The following is an 18602-nucleotide window of genomic DNA, read 5'->3' on the forward strand; positions in this document are numbered from 1 at the left end:
TAAATGGAAAATATATCCCCATGTCTACGGTTTTACCATATATATATCGCACACACACCCTTCCCTCCCTCCGTCTTCCACCCGCCCTGTTTTAGAAAAGCTAGTATTTGCAACACCAAGCAAGTTAATATGAGAGTCGTGTTTTTCATGATTCTTTAATAACACAGTCAGTAACAGAAAACAAACACATACAATAGTGTGCTTCTATATATTGAAAATATACTTTGTAAAAACTATCTATCATAATATTCCTGAAGATAAATACAATGGCGATGATACAATGCTATATTTTTTTCATTATCTTTCGATAAATGCACAAATGGATTTGGCGTTCAGCAGTAACAGAACTTAGTGATATAGATTAATAATTTGATAAACTTCATTTCTCTATCATAGTTTGATTAAATGTTTCTAATATCAAAATACCAAATAATATATCAAATACTATTACATAGCTTAAAATCTTCCGGCTGTGATACGTGGAGACCTGGTTACCTTTCGGACCATGTCAGACCGATACATGTCTATGATAAGGTATTGTGTGGTGAAATGATTATAGTGTATAAATAGATTGGAATCCCCTATCGCAAAGGACTTTTTATATACCCTATAAGTACGCGGTATGTGTATTGTGTGGTGAAATGATTACAGTGTATAAATAGATTGGAATCCCCTATAGCAAAGGACTTTTTATATACCCTATAAGTACGCGGTATGTGTATTGTGTGGTGAAATGATTACAGTGTATAAATAGATTGGAATCCCCTAGCGGTAAGGACTTTTTATATACCCTATAAGTACGCGGTATGTGTATTGTGTGGTGAAATGATTACAGTGTACAAATAGATTGGAATCCCCTATAGCAAAGGACTTTTTATATACCCTATAAATACGCGGTATGTGTATTGTGTGGTGAAATGATTACAGTGTATAAATAGATTGGAATCCCCTATCGCTAAGGACTTTTTATATACCCTATAAGTACGCGGTATGTGTATTGTGTGGTGAAATGATTACAGTGTATAAATAGATTGGAATCCCCTATCGCAAAGGACTTTTTATATACCCTATAAGTACGCGGTATGTGTATTGTGTGGTGAAATGATTACAGTGTATAAATAGATTGGAATCCCCTATCGCTAAGGACTTTTTATATACCCTATAAGTACGCGGTATGTGTATTGTGTGGTGAAATGATTACAGTGTATAAAAAGATTGGAATCCCCTATAGCAAAGGACTTTTTATATACCCTATAAGTACGCGGTATGTGTACTGCATTTCCCCATCGATGACGTGATATTGAAATCAACATCTCAATAACATGTCCAATAACTGCACATTATTCTACTCTCAAAGAATCAAGGGACAAGATTGTGAAAATTAATGTCTCATCAGAAACTGACTATATTCGTTAAGCTTTGTTTTGACTTCATATTAACGGCAGTTAAATTACAGCGTAAGGTTGATCATGTTACAAAGCAGGCAAACAAGGGAGTAGAAGGATGTGATTCATCCTTGACAAACCAATGTATTCTGTATAATACTTTGTTGATGATATATTTTCGTAATAATAGTGTTTTCTTACCGAGTTCTGTTTGTTTTGGATGCCATATTGAGGTAAACCCTTTCAATGCAGTGGCGACACCGTTAGGTTTAATTTTAGCTAACAGGGAAATATGTCTAACACAACAGGGAAGAAATGTCCCAAGATGCTTTGAATTTTTAGAATAATTTACAAATGCATATTTAACATTCAGTTGTCTCCCTTACAACAGAAAAAACTCTCCGAAAATAATCGATCACACTGGCAAAATCTATATGAATAAAATGTTTATGATGTATTGAGGTATAACTTGATAATATGATGATTTGGAAGTACTCAAAACACACATAAGTAACGATCAGTTTATAAATAGGTGACCAAAACTACTGCTTGATGTGTCCGATATCACAGAATTCTACATATCCTGGAAACTATCACAGTTTGGGTAGTATTGCATATATATAAATATAAAAACTACGGGGATAAAAATGGTAATATAGATCATTGTAATATAGGTCATTGTGATATAGGTCATTGTAATATAGGTCATTGTAATATAGGTCATTGTAATATAGATCTTTGTGCAGCTAAGGTATAACTATGATATTCTCAATATCCACAATCGTTTCGGCTTTTATCTCATAGAATACATGTTAGCATATACTGTAAATATATCAAACTCAATGATTCAATTTTTCAAATACCACAATACGTTGTTTTCGATTGGTTGGAATCCCAATTCCTGATATCGTGCTGATGTTGTTAGTGTATATAAAATCGGACGCTGTCAGATTCTGTCTAACATGGCACGAAGCTTCACTTTCTCAGCCTCAGTACCGTCAGACACGAAATGGATCCAAAATGTAATAAAATGCCATTATTTCTAAATCTATGTCTAACTTAGTACAGACCATCACGTCAATTTCTTTGGCAGTCCAAGTCCAGAATTACACTTATCTACCAGAGCCCTATTGATAAATCTCCTTTATTTTTAACGATGCCAAAACTGTCATTGTTTTCAATTTAATAAGATACATACAAGTGATGTTTTCGTCCAAAATAACCTGTATATAGAAGTATATGATATATTTATTACATTCTGTATCGCGACGAAACGTCTTGGCGGGCTGATAAGGGTCTGAGATCTGATGCATGAAGCAACGTACATATGAATCAATTACCGATTCGAAATATGAAATCTGGCAGCGTTCGAAATCAATTTCTGAAACTTTTCCTCATAAAGAGTTTCATGTAAACTTCATCTGTATACAGTAAATGTTATCTATTCAAAATATTGTGTGATTTCAGACCATGACCAAACGGATCTATGATTGGCCGATAGTTCCAATCTTAGTTATTGTGAAGTCATAACTTGATGACGTCATATGCAAGGCCATGTCACCAAAGAATGAATTAAGGTAGAGTGAAATTATCGACAATTTAGATTTTGTATCAGTTATAGATGCTGCTGTCACGAATTCTTTTATAAGTATCGTAGTTATGTGACAAACATAATGATAGAGCTGATCATATCACTGTTTGGAGGTTTTAAAACATATGTGTTACAGATTGTCGTATTGAGATGGAGGTCGGTCTGTATCAGTCTTTGACTGTTTTGGTTGGGATTTGGTCCCGGATTTCTTTTTCTCACTACCTGTTTGTGCTGTTTTAACACTGGCTTCCTTTTTGAGTTCTTTTAAATCCTCTACGTTATCCTGCTGTATTGAGAACATCCTTTGACGGACGTATACAAATGCCTGTTTCTTTCTCGGCTTTGGAGACTTCGGCTTCGGTTGCTCTACGGCTGGAGGCTTCACGAATTTCTTGCCCGAGGAATGGCGCGGAGGAGGTGGTGGAGGCTGCTGTTGCTGCTGCTGCTGCTGCTGCTGCTGCTGGATTTTCTGACGAGGTTGTCTCTGATCGGATGCAGTCTTTTTCTTTTTAGAATTTTTGGAGAAAAGTTTCTGCATGAAGCCGGCAGGCTTTTTATCGTCTTGGTCCTCTGGTTGGAGATTGTCGGTATTCAGAGGAACCACGTCCGGTGTGGTCTGCTGTTCCGGTACGGCCATGAAAGACGCACATGGGGACAGTCTATTCGGGGGAACATTGATCCTGAGGGACGCGAAGTCAATGTTTCCGTCCGTTGAATTCTCAGATGTAGCTGACATGAAGGAGGCACCTGATCCTGAATCTGACGGAGGTGTGTTAGATTCAGTAATGGCCGGCAGAGGATTTATCGGTTGTTTGGGTTTAACTATAACCGGTTCATTCACGCTGTCTCCTTCCGCCCCAGTCTGATGAACCACGGGTATTTTACAACCCGGCGGAACACTTATCTTTCCCATAGACTTATTAGGGACCGTTGCTATCCTACCGGGAGCGGAATGAAAGCGGAGCAGAGGTAGACGGCTCGGACTGATTCGACCACTAAGTTTCGGGGATCCGTCCGAGTACTCTCTAGGTAAACTTTTTGACTTTTGTTCCAGGTCATCCATTGGTGGAGCCAATTTACCTTTTAGCGTCGTGATTGGCTGTGCTTTCCTTCCCGGCATGCTGTCATGCTTAGCATCCTTTGACTTACTAAATGATTCTGTCTGCGCTACTAGTTCCATGATGTTCTTCCGACGTTCGTCATCGGAAGAAGTATGCCGTGGTGATAAGTCTCCATCTTTGATAAAGGAATCTGTCATTAACGATCGCTCGGAAGAAGAAGTACTGTCCGACCTTTTCCAAGGGTAGTCAGGTGCTACTTTTCCAGTTGGACTTTGTAGCCTTTCGGATACATTTCGTAATTTCGAAATACAGGCAGCCATTCGCTCATCCATAAGTGACGAGTCCGTATTGGTTGCCATATCGACCGTCTCGGTTGTACATGTGGATGATACCTTGTGAGCCACATCACTAAGTGGCTTCTGTCCAAAACAAGTCTCAGCTATGTAACGCGCATGACTAAATGTACTTGTGGATTTATCGCACTTGGCCAGATCCAACGTCATAGTTCCCCTAGAGAAACTCCGCCTTACTATCGTTGACGTTTGCTTTTCAAATGTCAATTTAGGAATTGTGTTGATTCCAACGTCACAGAGCACTTTGCCATCTTTCTCTTTTTTCATGAGGTCAGACAGCTGGTCATCATCTGGGTCCTCATATTGCCACGCTGAAGAAATAACGGTCTGCGACGATGTCTCGGCTAGAGGAACAAAGTCCGTCGTAGTGCAGTCGTCGATCATTTCTATGGGGTCGCGATCATCCTCCATGGGCTCACTGGAGGCTAAGTCGAACGCAGATTCTGGTATAAGGAAGAGTTCATCACCTTCCACCTCACTCATAAGCCCAATATAGGGTAGAGATTCTGTGGATGTCGCCATATCGGTGCATTCCACATCATCTTTTTCTATTGTTTCAAGTTCCGCCGATGTAGAAACAGATTTGTCGATAAAGCAAATTTCTGAAGTCTGCGTGTTAACATCAATCAAAGGGGTGGCCGTTTGTCCGAACGAAAGCGCCATCGTCCCCCTCTCCTGTGTATTGGTCGGGGTGGTTGTGGTCGAATTGTCCATTCGCGGAACCAGCTCCTCAGACGAAATGTTTGTAGAGATGTCGGAGTTTTTTACGATTACCGTATTGGTACCGCTAGTCACAACGTCCGGCGGCTGCGTCTCTGTCCACACTGAAGATGACACTGGTTTAAGTTTCTCATACCAGTCTTCGTCAGTTGACATATTAGCGTCTTGCACTAGCACGGGGTCCGTGTTTGTTTCGTCTGTTTCCTGTGGTATATGTACAGAAGTCTGTGCGTCTTGCATTTTGACTCTCTCCGTCAGTGTCTCGTTGTCCTGTACAATTACTACGGTTTCCGTTTCACTGTCTCGATATTGCTTGGTCTCTGTATATGTTGCTTGGTCCATGGAAGTCACCATTGTGGTCTCAACTCCAGTGTCCATTGTGGCCGGACGCGTTGGCGATATACCCGTATTGACCATCACAGGCATTGGAGTGATTGTCCAGTTATCCGTGGTTGATTTCCTGGGAGTTGTCGTCTCCTTGTCACATAACAAGACAGAGGTGGTCTCCGTGCTGGCGTCCTGTACGTCACACGACACGGATGCAGGGATGTCCTGTTCACTGTTGTTAGCACTAGAACCTTTACTCTTAAATAACTTGGAAAATATACTAGTTCCTGCGTGCCACGATTTCCTATTTGGACTGGCGGAAGGCGGTTCGAGTTCATCAATTGAAACCTGCATAGTTTGGTCCCTTTGTGGTAGTGGCATCGGACTTGTGTCGGAATCCTTTGTATTTGGATTTACCTGGAATCCTTGGTCACATACTTCCAGTTTCATTGTCTCCACACTTGTTTCTGTTGTTTCACAATTATCCGTACACATTGACCGTTCTGACGTGTTGAGTGCTTCGGTCCAAGTGGCCTTGCAGTCTTGTATGATTGTGGGCATGGATGTCTCACTGTCTATCATGTTTACCCTGTTAGTACCAATGCACTGGTCAGTCTGGCCCGCGTAATCTGTACCCATTGACCGAGATACCTGGTTGACCCTAAATGTCTGGGTATCCACAGTACTCTGTTCTACGCGAGTACACGTCCCGAAACTTCGGAGTCTAGAAGGGTACGTGTATGTCGTAGCATCACAAGTTTCTACAACTGTTTTATTTTCTTCGACTGTCATCGTGGTCTTATCGCGCATCCGACGACGAAATCTTCTTCCTGGCTCATCGCAGTTGATGGGATCCAAGGCAATGGTACGCATTTCCGGTCTAGACAACGATGTGTCCTCGCATGACAGACTCCTGTTTGGCATTTGTGTCAGCATTGGGAGTGATTTGGACTTATCCTCCAATAGATTGCTTTCTACCATTGAGAGGTCCGTCTGTACCCGTTTGCTGCGTATAAGTAACCGCCTACGTCTCCTCGACTCGCGACTGTCGTTGTCAGTGGTGTTGAGGATGATGATGTCCTGTATCTTTGGCGCCTCCCCGACGAATGGTGTTGTGGTGGAGAGGTCCTCACAACACTTGGCACATATTCCCGATCCCGGCGTCCCCGGGTCACTGTACACCTGCAGACCTTTGTGAATCATGGGTATCGCCTGTGTGTTGAGCGCGACGTCTGACGACGTCACAGCTGTGGAGGTCTCCTGGTTACATGTTTGCACGGACGGTTTCACACCATTACAGATATTGTGGTCGGTTGACCGTCGTTTTCGCGTCGCAGACCGGTCCGTTTCCGCATTATTCGCATATCCGTTGGTAATGACGGACGCGTCAATGTCTCGTGTTCTTACTGGACGTTCTTTTACCGGCACAACTTCATCGTTCGAGATCATAGGATCCGTCTGCGTGTCACATGTGACAAGCTCAGGTTTTGACAATGATTTTTCCTTTGAGTTTTCACCTTTTAAATCTCCATTCGTCTGTCCTTTGACGTCCTCCTGGAATGACAGAGTGCCAAATGTGACACTGCCAGGGTTGAAATGTATGTCAATCATATCGTCAGATGGTAATTTAGGTAAGTCCGGCTCCATCAACGCATGAAGCTTGCTTTCCATTTCACGTTTTAAAAGCAACAATTCCACACCCCTATCTCTCATGATAATCTCAGTTAAGTTCGAAGCACTTTGAAGCTCATCTACGTTTTCTTGCAGCCATTCACGATGTTTGAGAAAGTCTGTAACATTTTCTCCAAAGTATTCATCAACACTTTTCAGCAATTCTCTCTCTGTTGATCGAACCTGCTGAATATAACTTATCGCTAAATCTCGTATATTTTCGCGAGTTCTCTTCATGCCGTTTTCACACCTATTGATGACCTCTATACGGTCGTTTATGTCCGTGATTCTATTTTTAGACTTATCAAGAAGACCCTGCATAGACGCTTTATATTTGACATAACCGTCGTTGAAAGAACATATATCATGGTCGCGATGCTCTTGAAACGTGCAGACAATACAGATACAGGTATCACAAGGTTCACAGTAAAAGCGCACGATCTCTTCCGGGTGAGCCTTACACTCAATATCCTTCTCCCCTTCCACGTCTATAAGACTGTGGTGCTGCGTGACTTTGGTCTCGCGGTGCAGGGTCACGCACGCTTTACACAAAAGTTTCGAACAATCGAGACACTTCGCACATGCCTCATTTGTACGTTTCCGTACAGTATGACAAATCTCACACGGTGGGATTTTTGAAGGACGTCTTCTGTCAATGATTTCTGTGAGGTTTGACAGAAGAAAGTTGTCCGGAAGTCGTCGTATTCCTCCTGTAGGAATTTCCGTTTTTCGACGACATATTGGGCACGTGACATATCTGTTGTAAAGGGAAAACCGAGAGCGTGATCCTTCCGAATCCACATGTTGCTGGAGACATTCAATACAAAACGTATGTAAACAAATTAATGTTTTGGGGTTCTTAAATGGTTCAAAACAAATTTTACAGTGAAGAAACTGATCACTGATCTCTCGCATCAATTTATCGCCGGTAGCCATCATTGAGTTGGTGTATACTCTTACATTAACACACTATTCTCATCGCGAGGGAATATACAACGGTTATGAATAAAGATCAATCAGACGCCCGTTTTACATGTTGGCACCCTGGGTAATATTTTCTCCATGGTGGGCGATGGCAAGCTGATTTATGACACAACTGGTGTATATCCCAAACTTATCTTGTCTCGGGGAAAAAACTTTCCGGCCGCATGTTAATAACCGTCGCAGTAGGATGCCAACTACTCACAGTGGCTCACCATCTCACACGACATCTTCATTATCATCTTAAACTCGTCTATCCAATTTTAAACATCATGACGTCAGCACGTATTCAATTTCAAAAATATTGGAATCGTACAAAAGATGTTGATGTTGGAAAACACACCATTCCTACTGTTTCACGTGTTTGTATAATACACAAGGCATCCCCTTATCACCAGGACGTACTGAGGATGATAACGTTCACAACGGGAATGAAAAAATCTCCGGTTTCCTCCAATCATATATCTTTAGATTCACGTGCACTGGTTATCATGTCTTCATCTTGATATAGCACTTTACAAATGTGTTCACACATTTCTAGGGCTAAGTAATTTCCAATGCGTTTTGCAGGTTTGTACTTTTTTGTGTGTGTGTTGTAACGGTAGTCTGTATGATGAGTATGATGTACACTACGCTGTCTATTAACTCCGCCGCGGTACAGAAGAGTTCTCCCAAAGGTCACCAACTCCGCTTGACACAAACTAATGTCAAGGTCGCAAAGTCTATCCTCTTGTGATGGAACCCATAAAAATGTTCACCATTCGCTTGTACCTGAAAGTAAAACAATAATCACAGTTTTAATATGTTAATCTGTTTAGTAGTTTAGTAACACATCCAGTGTTTAAATGAATGCTAATATTATTTACCATTAAAATATAGTTGTTGACAATCTGAATAATTACTGTCATTAGAAACATGAAATATATATTTCAACAGTCCCAAATCTATCATCAATGTCTAAAGATGGTTTAATGAAAATCCGAATGAGTAATCTCATTGTTTACATCGTTAATTTTGAGACGCTATAATGTCTTTGTTAAATGTTGTAGAATTCTATAGTTCACAAACGCTTTCTATTATTTAGTGATAGCTTATAAAACTATGGTTGACGCGTGAAATCAATATTATTTCAATCGATTATCTACAGATCGACAATTAAACACACCTAGCTTCAGTGCCAGGTACTGGACCACAGTGTCCACTACTAACTTCAGTGTCAGGTACTGGACCACAGTGTCCACTACTAACTTCAGTGTCAGGTACTGGACCACAGTGTCCACTACTAACTTCAGTGTCAGGTACTGGACCACAGTGTCCACTACTAACTTCAGTGTCAGGTACTGGACCACAGTGTCCACTACTAACTTCAGTGCCAGGTACTGGACCACAGTGTCCACTACTAATTTCAGTGTCAGGTACTGGACCACAGTGTCCACTACTAACTTCAGTGCCAGGTACTGGACCACAGTGTCCACTACTAATTTCAGTGTCAGGTACTGGACCATAGTGTCCACTCCCAGCTTCAGTGCCAGGCACTGGACCATAGTGTCCACACCTAGCTTCAGTGCCAGGTACTGGACCATAGTGTCGATATATAAAAAAAACTCTTTAATTCCAATACTTACAGCCCTACCACTACTCCTATTCCAATATCATGTTATAACTCTCATTCCAATGTCTGATTGTTGCCAATTTATCCTCGCTCAATTTTAGAAAGAAGAAAAAAAATAAAACCCTAACACTTTTTAAGTCGTAAAATGTGTGAAAGGACATCAAAAACAGTCACGGACGATTAACTGACAACGAACGTCGATAAAGTTTGTCTTACTGACGAAGTGGCCGAGTTAGTCATATGACAGCTGTGTGTCTTACCTCGGACTATCGTCAGTCTAACAGACGCCCAGTCATCTTAGTTTACATAGCAGTGTTAACATCTGTTCTACATGATTTTCTAACAATATCCAGTCACCAACCACAATACAAAGCAGCAAGCTATAGTGACTGGTGCGTTTTATTGTGTGTCGCAAATATTACATTTCCTTGAGAAATTCCATGAAGATGGTCTGTCTCCGGAAGCTGAACATGCCTTTGGTGTTCAGGTTTTAGTGTTCTGGTTTTGGTAGTAACGGTTAGGGTTTGTTTAGTTGCTTTGATAATCCTAAATCAACATCTATGGAAAACAAATTAAGATAAGTATGACCCGAAATTAAGGAAGTAAGGAAGCGTGACCAATGTGTAAGCAATTTGGAGGTTTGAGCGCTTTATCGTTGTATTGTAGGTCGGTACCACTGTTTACACGTGAGGAACACGAAATGCACGGACACTGATATACCACTAGTTTATAAATAGTGATGAGTAAGAGATATCTAGAAACACCTCCGTTAGGTACACGGGTCCTTGATGATGTAGCTAGCGGCGAAAGCCTTGTTTCCAAGGCGATGGTGCTAACATCCCCGCCAATTTTAATAATAATAATATAGAGACATACTTTATGATGGTATTTTCTACATCGGTAACCGATACTTAACCCCCTCTCGATACCTTGTCTGTTTTAGCCCCTCCCAGCCACAAACTCCATGGGACGTTTTTGATGTTGCTATCATCTGTATTTTTTACAGTTATACCCTATCAGAATGAAATTAAACATAGCTGGTTACACCTTGGCACCCTACACAACGACACCTATCCTTTCTCTTATATAACAGCTCTGAATTTAGCACAGCTTTCTTCTTTGCCAACACTTAAGTATGTTTTCTATCAAACAATTTTTATTTTAAGAATCCTATGACCACCTTGCAACGGTGCATTTTGTTAACAATACTCTTGTTTATCAGGTCTGTATTGTCGGATCTGTATGTATTGTCTGGTCTGTATGTATTGTCAGGTCTGTATTGTCAGGTCTGTATGTATTGTCAGGTCTGTATTGTCTAATCTGTGTGTACTGTCAGGTCTATATGTATCGTAAGGTCTGTATGTATTGTAAGGTCTGTATTGTCTGATATGTATGTATTGTCAGATCTGTATGCATTTTCTGGTCTGTATGTATTGTCAGATCTGTATGCATTGTCTGGTCTGTATGTATTGTCAGGTCTGAATGTATTGTCAGGTCTGTATGTATTGTCAGGTCTGAATGTATTGTCAGATCTGTATGTATTTTCTGGTCTGTATGTATTGTTTGGTCTGCATGTATTTTCTGGTCTGTATGTATTGTCAGATCTGTATGTATTGTAAGGTCTGTATGTATTGTCAGGTCTGTATGTATTGTAAGGTCTGTATGTATTGTAAGATCTGTATGTATTTTCTGGTCTGTATGTATTGTCAGATCTGTATGTATTGTATGGTCTGTATGTATTGTAAGGTCTGTATGTATTGTAAGATCTGTATGTATTTTCTGGTCTGTGTGTATTGTCAGGTCTGTATGTATTGTCAGGTCTGTATTGTCTAATCTGTGTGTACTTTCAGGTCTATATGTATCGTAAGGTCTGTATGTATTGTAAGGTCTGTATGTATTGTCTGGTCTGTATTGTACTTTTTCCGTCCAATATGTCCACATACTACATATTTACTGAAATAACCTTAATCTTGAGATGTGCTATAATGACAGTAGTATCATTTATTGGAACGAAATGTAAGAAAATCAGAAAAGGGATTTACATTAAACAGGAAGATGGTGACGTCACATTCCAATCCTAACCAGAAACCATGACACATTTGTAAACAGTTTTGTCATGAATTGTTCATATAGGGTATCTCACTCGATCTTTGATGATGGAGATTTTATTTTAAAATCCCCACTGTCATCCTTGTTGATACATCTAGAACATCGACTTTTAATGGCGATACGAGACCTAATTACACCTGATATAGACGGAATCAGATACGAGACCTAATTACACCTGATATAGACGGAATCAGAACAACACAGAATAAATAGCGCCCGACAGACGGACTTGTCCCTTCAAAGTTATTTATATCTCACGCATTTTGATGTTTTTGAATAATCGGACACATTTGGAAATGATAATGACCAGATCACACAAACACCGGCGTATCACAGGCTACATCCGTTCTCGGCGCCATCTTTACAAGTCGTTTCGATATTCTGATTCATGAATACTTTGTAAGAGGGACTCTCATTAATTACGGAGCATGTAACACCCTCCCTTTCGCTTTCTATGTTTCCATTGAAACATGCTTTGGCAGTTTTTGTTTTGTGAGACAAACATGTGTGTTGTTATATTATGTGCCAACACAAAGAAATATACTTATATCGTTTTGTTGATTTTGGCAGTAAAATCGTTTGTGATGTCCGTCTCTGTATATATGATCCCTTAATCTGTTTCTTGGTCTTACAATAGAGCTACGTAAGGAGAAACATGTTTTAACGTGCATCATTTCTCTTAACTTAACCCCCAAACAGAAGTGCTCTATCGCAATATTTCTTGGGTGCTGTTTAGGTGTCAGTAAATACAGAAAATTGTAAACAAATATTTTATGTGAAAATTAATTTTTAAAAAAAGGTAATTCAACTCACCTTTGAAGACCTTTTGGTGAAATCAATAGAATTTTGCCTAGTATAGTTACATCCTGAATTTTGCCAAAATGGCGGCTATTTATAACGTTACAAAATTATGTGACGTCATAATGCATGATAGAACGAAATTGCGGGTAAATTTGTGATCACGTGACAAGATAAAGGGTATAAACAGCAGATTTATGACACATTGTATCGAAGAAAATATATTTAATTCATTGGATGAAAGTAATTAATGTCTTGTACAATATGGATGTTTATGTTCTCTGGGATTGGAAACAATGTTAAAATGTACAAAATACAACTAAAGAACATTACAAACGTCTTAAACAGAAAAACTGGGTGAATATAAAGACAAAGATTCCAGTTTCTTCAAGTGTTTCAAACATTTTTGCACATACGAGTAACGAGTGCAAAGCATTCTTAACGTTACGTATGGAGTAATTGCGAGGGAGAGAGGCGGCAAACGTGACCATCTACTAGTGAAAAGGATACATGATGGACACTATTACCTACCTAAGAAATCTTTACGATGAACATTTTCAAACGAAAACGCGTATATCACATCAGTCCAGCATTTAGATACGAGAAAAGTATCACGGTAACTTTAAGCATGAAATATATGTCGACGGTGTAATTTCATTAAGACTTACACAGACATTGTGACACAGTAAAACGTCCAGTACAAACCAAGATCTGTCTCACAGGAGACATTGCCACACAGTAAAACATCCAGTACAAACCTAGATCTGTCTCACAGGAGACATTGCGACACAGTAAAACATCCAGTACAAAACCTAGATCTGTCTCACAGGAGACATTGCCACACAGTAAAACATCCAGTACAAACCTAGATCTGTCTCACAGGAGACATTGCCACACAGTAAAACATCCAGTACAAACCTAGATCTGTCTCACAGGAGACATTGCCACACAGTAAAACATCCAGTACAAACCTAGATCTGTCTCACAGGAGACATTGCCACACAGTAAAACATCCAGTACAAACCTAGATCTGTCTCACAGGAGACATTGCCACACAGTAAAACATCCAGTACAAACCTAGATCTGTCTCACAGGAGACATTGCCACACAGTAAAACATCCAGTACAAACCTAGATCTGTCTCACAGGAGACATTGCGACACAGTAAAACATCCAGTACAAAACCTAGATCTGTCTCACAGGAGACATTGCCACACAGTAAAACATCCAGTACAAACCTAGATCTGTCTCACAGGAGACATTGCGACACAGTAAAACAGCCGGTACAAACCTAGATCTGTCTCACAGGAGACATTGCGACACAGTAAAACATCCAGTACAAAACCTAGATCTGTCTCACAGGAGACATTGCGACACAGTAAAACATCCAGTACAAACTTAGACCTGTCTCACAGGAGACATTGCGACACAGTAAAACATCCAGCACAAACTTAGATCTGTCCAACAGGAGACATTGCGACACAGTAAAACATTCAGTACAAACCTAGATCTGTGCGACAGTAATCGAGAAATAGGGTATAGCAGATTTCTGAGCTGAAATATACAGATTATCTATGTTGGTCCCGCCAGATAAACCTACATATAGTTAATCTCTGCTGGCCAGGTTTTATGATTTTGAGGTCTGTAATCAGAGCTATTTGAGTCAATTTCTTATCCAACAAGGCCCCAGTGTCTAGTTCCTAACCGACAAAAAAAAACAAACATAAATTTTCGTCATAACTGTCACACTTTAATCTTCATCAGTCATATACTAAAAAGTGTTGGTTATCTTCAGTTAGCCAGCTGTTGAGAGGACGTTACGCCCTAAACAAACCTATTTGAAACAATCGTATCCTGTCAATAGCGGGACAGATGACTGACTTACCTGTACAGTATCATAACACATCTCGTTGTTGTATACCTACAGCCATCACTATGGAACATTCATATAACACTTTTATCACGTCCTCTCTACTTTGGTCACGTGGTAGGTCGCCGAAGGGACCAAAGTTGGCATCTGTTGGGTATAGCGAAAGTCCAACAAAATGCCCGTCACCTGTTTCGCATGGACAGGTAATTCCTGAACCGACAAACCGTTATCGGGTCACCAGAAGATAGGTCCTATTGTTCTTCAACAGTATGTGGTAGACGGACAGAATTTTTGGCCGCATTACAGACAATCGTTAGCAAGCGGTACCTGATACTGTCTTACCACGGAAACTCTGTCTGGGGAGGCGTTGAAACAAACTGATCAATGGAACAGCCCAGAATGTCTGTCAGGGGAGGTGTTTGAGTAGACTGATCAATAGAACAGCCAAAGAAGTGTCATTAATTCCGTTACGGACTGAGTACCAGACAATTGAATCCAGTACCGACCAACTTTCACTGTTCAGAAATCTTATCTGGTACAATATTGAATGTTTGCTAAAATATTCATATCCCCTGCCTATTTTGGGAATGGCTGGTAGTCTAGGTGTTCGAAGGTAAAGGTCCGGAAACTTTGGATACAACCTAGGCATGTATCCTGTTACACAAATATATGAAGTCAAAGGAAAAGTCTGTCGACAGAAACAGGATCAAAGAGGTCAATTTCGCTCATCTTTCACCAAGGTAGTCCGGCCAATTTTCACTTTACACGGTATTCCGGACATAATTTTCACGATGTATAAATGTAACACGTAGACGATGCAAGACTGCTGTCGGTGATGATCAAACACACTGCTGTCTGTGTAGTATCAGCTCCTGTGTACTATCACGGTATACAAGTTCATAAACAATAAACAAAATTATACATAGCATGTGCACGTGCTGCTCAGGTCAGGGACATATGATTATGTATTGTTATATAATTCTAGTCCTCCGTTGGGTTAAGATTTATTGAATATTTCGTTCAGTACCAGATTAAGCTGCTGCCATTCCACTAAAGTTGAAACCTTGCCAGATGTCATAAAATGTTATTAAGACCTATGTTTCCTTGATATATATGTTTGTATAAAATCAATATATTGTACTTTATACATCGATCTAGACTGTTTGTTACTGTTATAAAACAATATTGCTCTCTGAATGGAATAATAGTTCGTGTACCAGCCGCATCACTGAAACGCTCCTAGTGTAAGTTTCCCATTGAAGTTGACAAGCTCTTGAAAGATCTTGATCTACAATAGTGAACTAATCTCAAAGGTCATCTGCTAGTTGCTAGGGTCACGTGAAAGTTCAACTAAGTTGTTGCTGAATGTATTGCACGTGGAAATAATTGCTGAATGGACGTGTTCCTTATGAGAGATATTCGTCTGAATCGTAACAATTATGTAAAGCTGGTGAGATAGCGCCTGTGCTGGCACTCATAGCCTGGGGCTATACACAACGTACACGACTTATCATTCACGCTAGCGACAAAAGAGAGCTGATATAGGGAAACAATACTCTTCATTTATATATTGTATAACTTTTTTAAGAGTACTCAAGATCAAATTCCAATCACAAGTCTACATCCCACCGATAGCATACAAAATGATCTCCATTTATTATAGATAATCGACAAACGGAAATGGATACCACGTGTAGTTATAAGCATCAAAACATTTGGGAAATTGAGCGCTGACTGAACACGTGCTGTTGTCACGATATATTCTGAGTACAGTATACACAATGTCTGATAAACCCCCGTAATTAAAAGCAGGTCAGTAACAGTCAATGCAGTCATTGGGTACAGGGGATTTTATAACAATACAATAATTGATATGTGCTAGGAAAATACACTTAACTTCCAGGAGACTTCTCCAATCACAAACTGATATCGCTCATATTGTGACGTCATCGCAACAGACCTATCAAAAATCACTTAATGTCGAGGGGGAGATTTAAACATAAGTGTACTCATACATTTTACTACAACTTCCATTTGATTTTATCTGTAAAGTTGTAACTGTTTAGCTGTTTGAGATGTTAAAGGACTATTTTCATAATTTTGTTTTTATCATTTTCAAAGTGAGCTTTGAAAATGTTAAGTTTAATTTTAGCAGGAGATATTAAAGCTTGGTAGCTACTTAAGAGTAACGGTGTGGCACTACATCTGATTTCGCGACTTTTATTATAGATAGCGCTAAAATCTCCTAGCTGAGCTATAGACCTATGTAAAGCATAGTAATATTTATATACATTGAAGTATGATAGTTAATTTACCTAACGTTATATACGTCTGCGCCTAACTTTAGTATCAAATAAAACATAAACTTCTTCTTGCTTATATATAATATATATCACGTGATCTTAAATATGTTTTTACTTCATATAAGATTTCATGAAACGAATCTTTGGAAAGTTATTTTATTGTTTAATTGACAATAAAAAAAATCTGACTGTACTGAGCACGTGTACAATACATTGGTAGCATACGACCAGACTACAACAGAGTGCAAACACGTGCGTTGCTATAGCTTTATAAATGTAGCGAATACGTTGACCTTCGTTGGCAATACAGATAAACCTGTTGTTTATCTTAAATAATGTCGATAAATATATATATAATCTTTATCTTATGTTAGAACCGATATAGGTATTTAACTTTTCTTTTTATCTTAAATTAGTGTCAATAAAGATGGACAACCTGTTGTTTATCTTATGTTAATGTCAATAAAGATAGACAACCTATTATTTATCCTTAATAGAGTCGAAAAAATTAATCTAACCTGCATATAGTTTACCTTAGTTAGTGTCGATAAATTAATTCAACCTGCTATTTATCTCATGTTAGTGTCAATAAATAGATAACCTGTTGTTTATGTAAGAGTTTCCTTATTTAGAGTCAGTAAATTTCTTTAACCAGCTGTTTATCTGATGTAAGAGTCGATAATGATGCATATCCTGTTGTTTACATTTCTTAAACGTCTACAGATTTTCTTCTTCTGGTTTTTCATTAAACAGACCAAACATATCAAACGACATTTATGAAAAATCGAAAAGATAAAAGCCCCGGGAATGCAATATAAGTTAGAGTCAAAAGAAATATTTCCAAGATCCATTAAAACTCGTATGTATTATAAGCGCCACCCCTGTATTGCAGTATTAAACGTAAAATATATTATACATAAACATTTCATCGAAATTACGTTAAAAGTGTGAAATACTATTTAGAGATATTGAGGATTGATAACTTGGTTATGAATGAAATAAAATATGCATAGTGCTTTACTCTCTTCAAACGCAATGGAGACACCGGAAGAGTTCTCCGTCCGTAAAAATTATTGGAACTTTGGACCAATATCTATCAGGTACAGATGTATAGAGTAACTACAGACTCTGGTAAACAGACACGAGCTACTAATTGTTAACTGTATCAGTTACTGACTTCAGCAATACAATCAAGTCCAAGAAAGGCATACTTACGAGGTAACGAGAGACTGCACACCAGATATAAGTTTTCGTTATATCTTTTCACAAAGAATGGTTTTTTATCCTGTTCACAAGCAAGTAATGTAATCCTGACACAAACTAGGGCAATACTTCCTGATAGTTATTCCAACATACACATCAACAACACTCCACACATATGTCTGCTTCAGAGCCAGTGGTGCACCTCATACGTTGCTACATCAACGTCTATTGGGATGACTAAGCTTGTCATTGGCATCCTACCATTGTCATGGCAACAGCGGGACGCTATGTACCTTCAGATAGGTACAACGATCTTAGTAAGAGATCAGAGCGTGCGCCTTAACATAATGCTCCACCAAAAACGTGTGTGTGTATGAATGGGACTTAATGATAGTTGGCGGAAGGATGCCATTTAGATCAAGGAGTGAAATGTCAGGTAGAATTGACACATCGTCTAGAAGTATCTGAACTTGGCGGGGTTATCAAGCGTGCCTGAGATCCCGAGTTGAGATTGATAGAGTTGAAGATACGGAGGTATGGTGAATGTATCTACATGTAGGGAATGGCTGCAGCTCTGCGGAGCAAACGTACGTCACAGACCCACCAACCTCGTCACCTG

At 39.4% G+C, this 18602-nt stretch overlaps 1 protein-coding gene across 2 annotated transcripts; it reads right to left on the reverse strand.

Moving 5' to 3' along the window:
- Positions 1 to 194: 194 nt before the first annotated feature.
- LOC132565166 (mucin-17-like) lies at positions 195 to 18065 on the reverse strand. 2 transcript variants are annotated; one of them, XM_060229787.1, is made up of 2 exons: positions 17996 to 18065; positions 195 to 8860 (listed from the first exon to the last, which is right to left on the reverse strand). In XM_060229787.1, exon 2 carries the CDS (start codon positions 8045 to 8047, stop codon positions 3107 to 3109), a length of 4941 nt encoding a protein of 1646 aa, XP_060085770.1. In that variant the 5' UTR covers positions 8048 to 8860; positions 17996 to 18065; the 3' UTR covers positions 195 to 3106. The 2 variants fall into 2 exon arrangements, with proteins under 2 accessions (XP_060085770.1, XP_060085769.1); XM_060229786.1 differs by lacking the exon at positions 17996 to 18065 and adding an exon at positions 14493 to 14748.
- Positions 18066 to 18602: the final 537 nt, after the last annotated feature.

The sequence above is a fragment of the Ylistrum balloti genome, unplaced genomic scaffold (genome assembly GCF_031769215.1).
Source record: "Ylistrum balloti isolate Yb309-2 unplaced genomic scaffold, AGI_CSIRO_Ybal_v1 Utg369700, whole genome shotgun sequence".
Classification (NCBI taxonomy): domain Eukaryota; kingdom Metazoa; phylum Mollusca; class Bivalvia; order Pectinida; family Pectinidae; genus Ylistrum; species Ylistrum balloti.

Excerpts from the sequence above, each read along its gene's own strand:
- LOC132565166 (XM_060229787.1), bottom strand. The coding sequence starts at position 8,047 with ATGATGGCTACCGGCGATAAATTGATGCGAGAGATCAGTGATCAGTTT.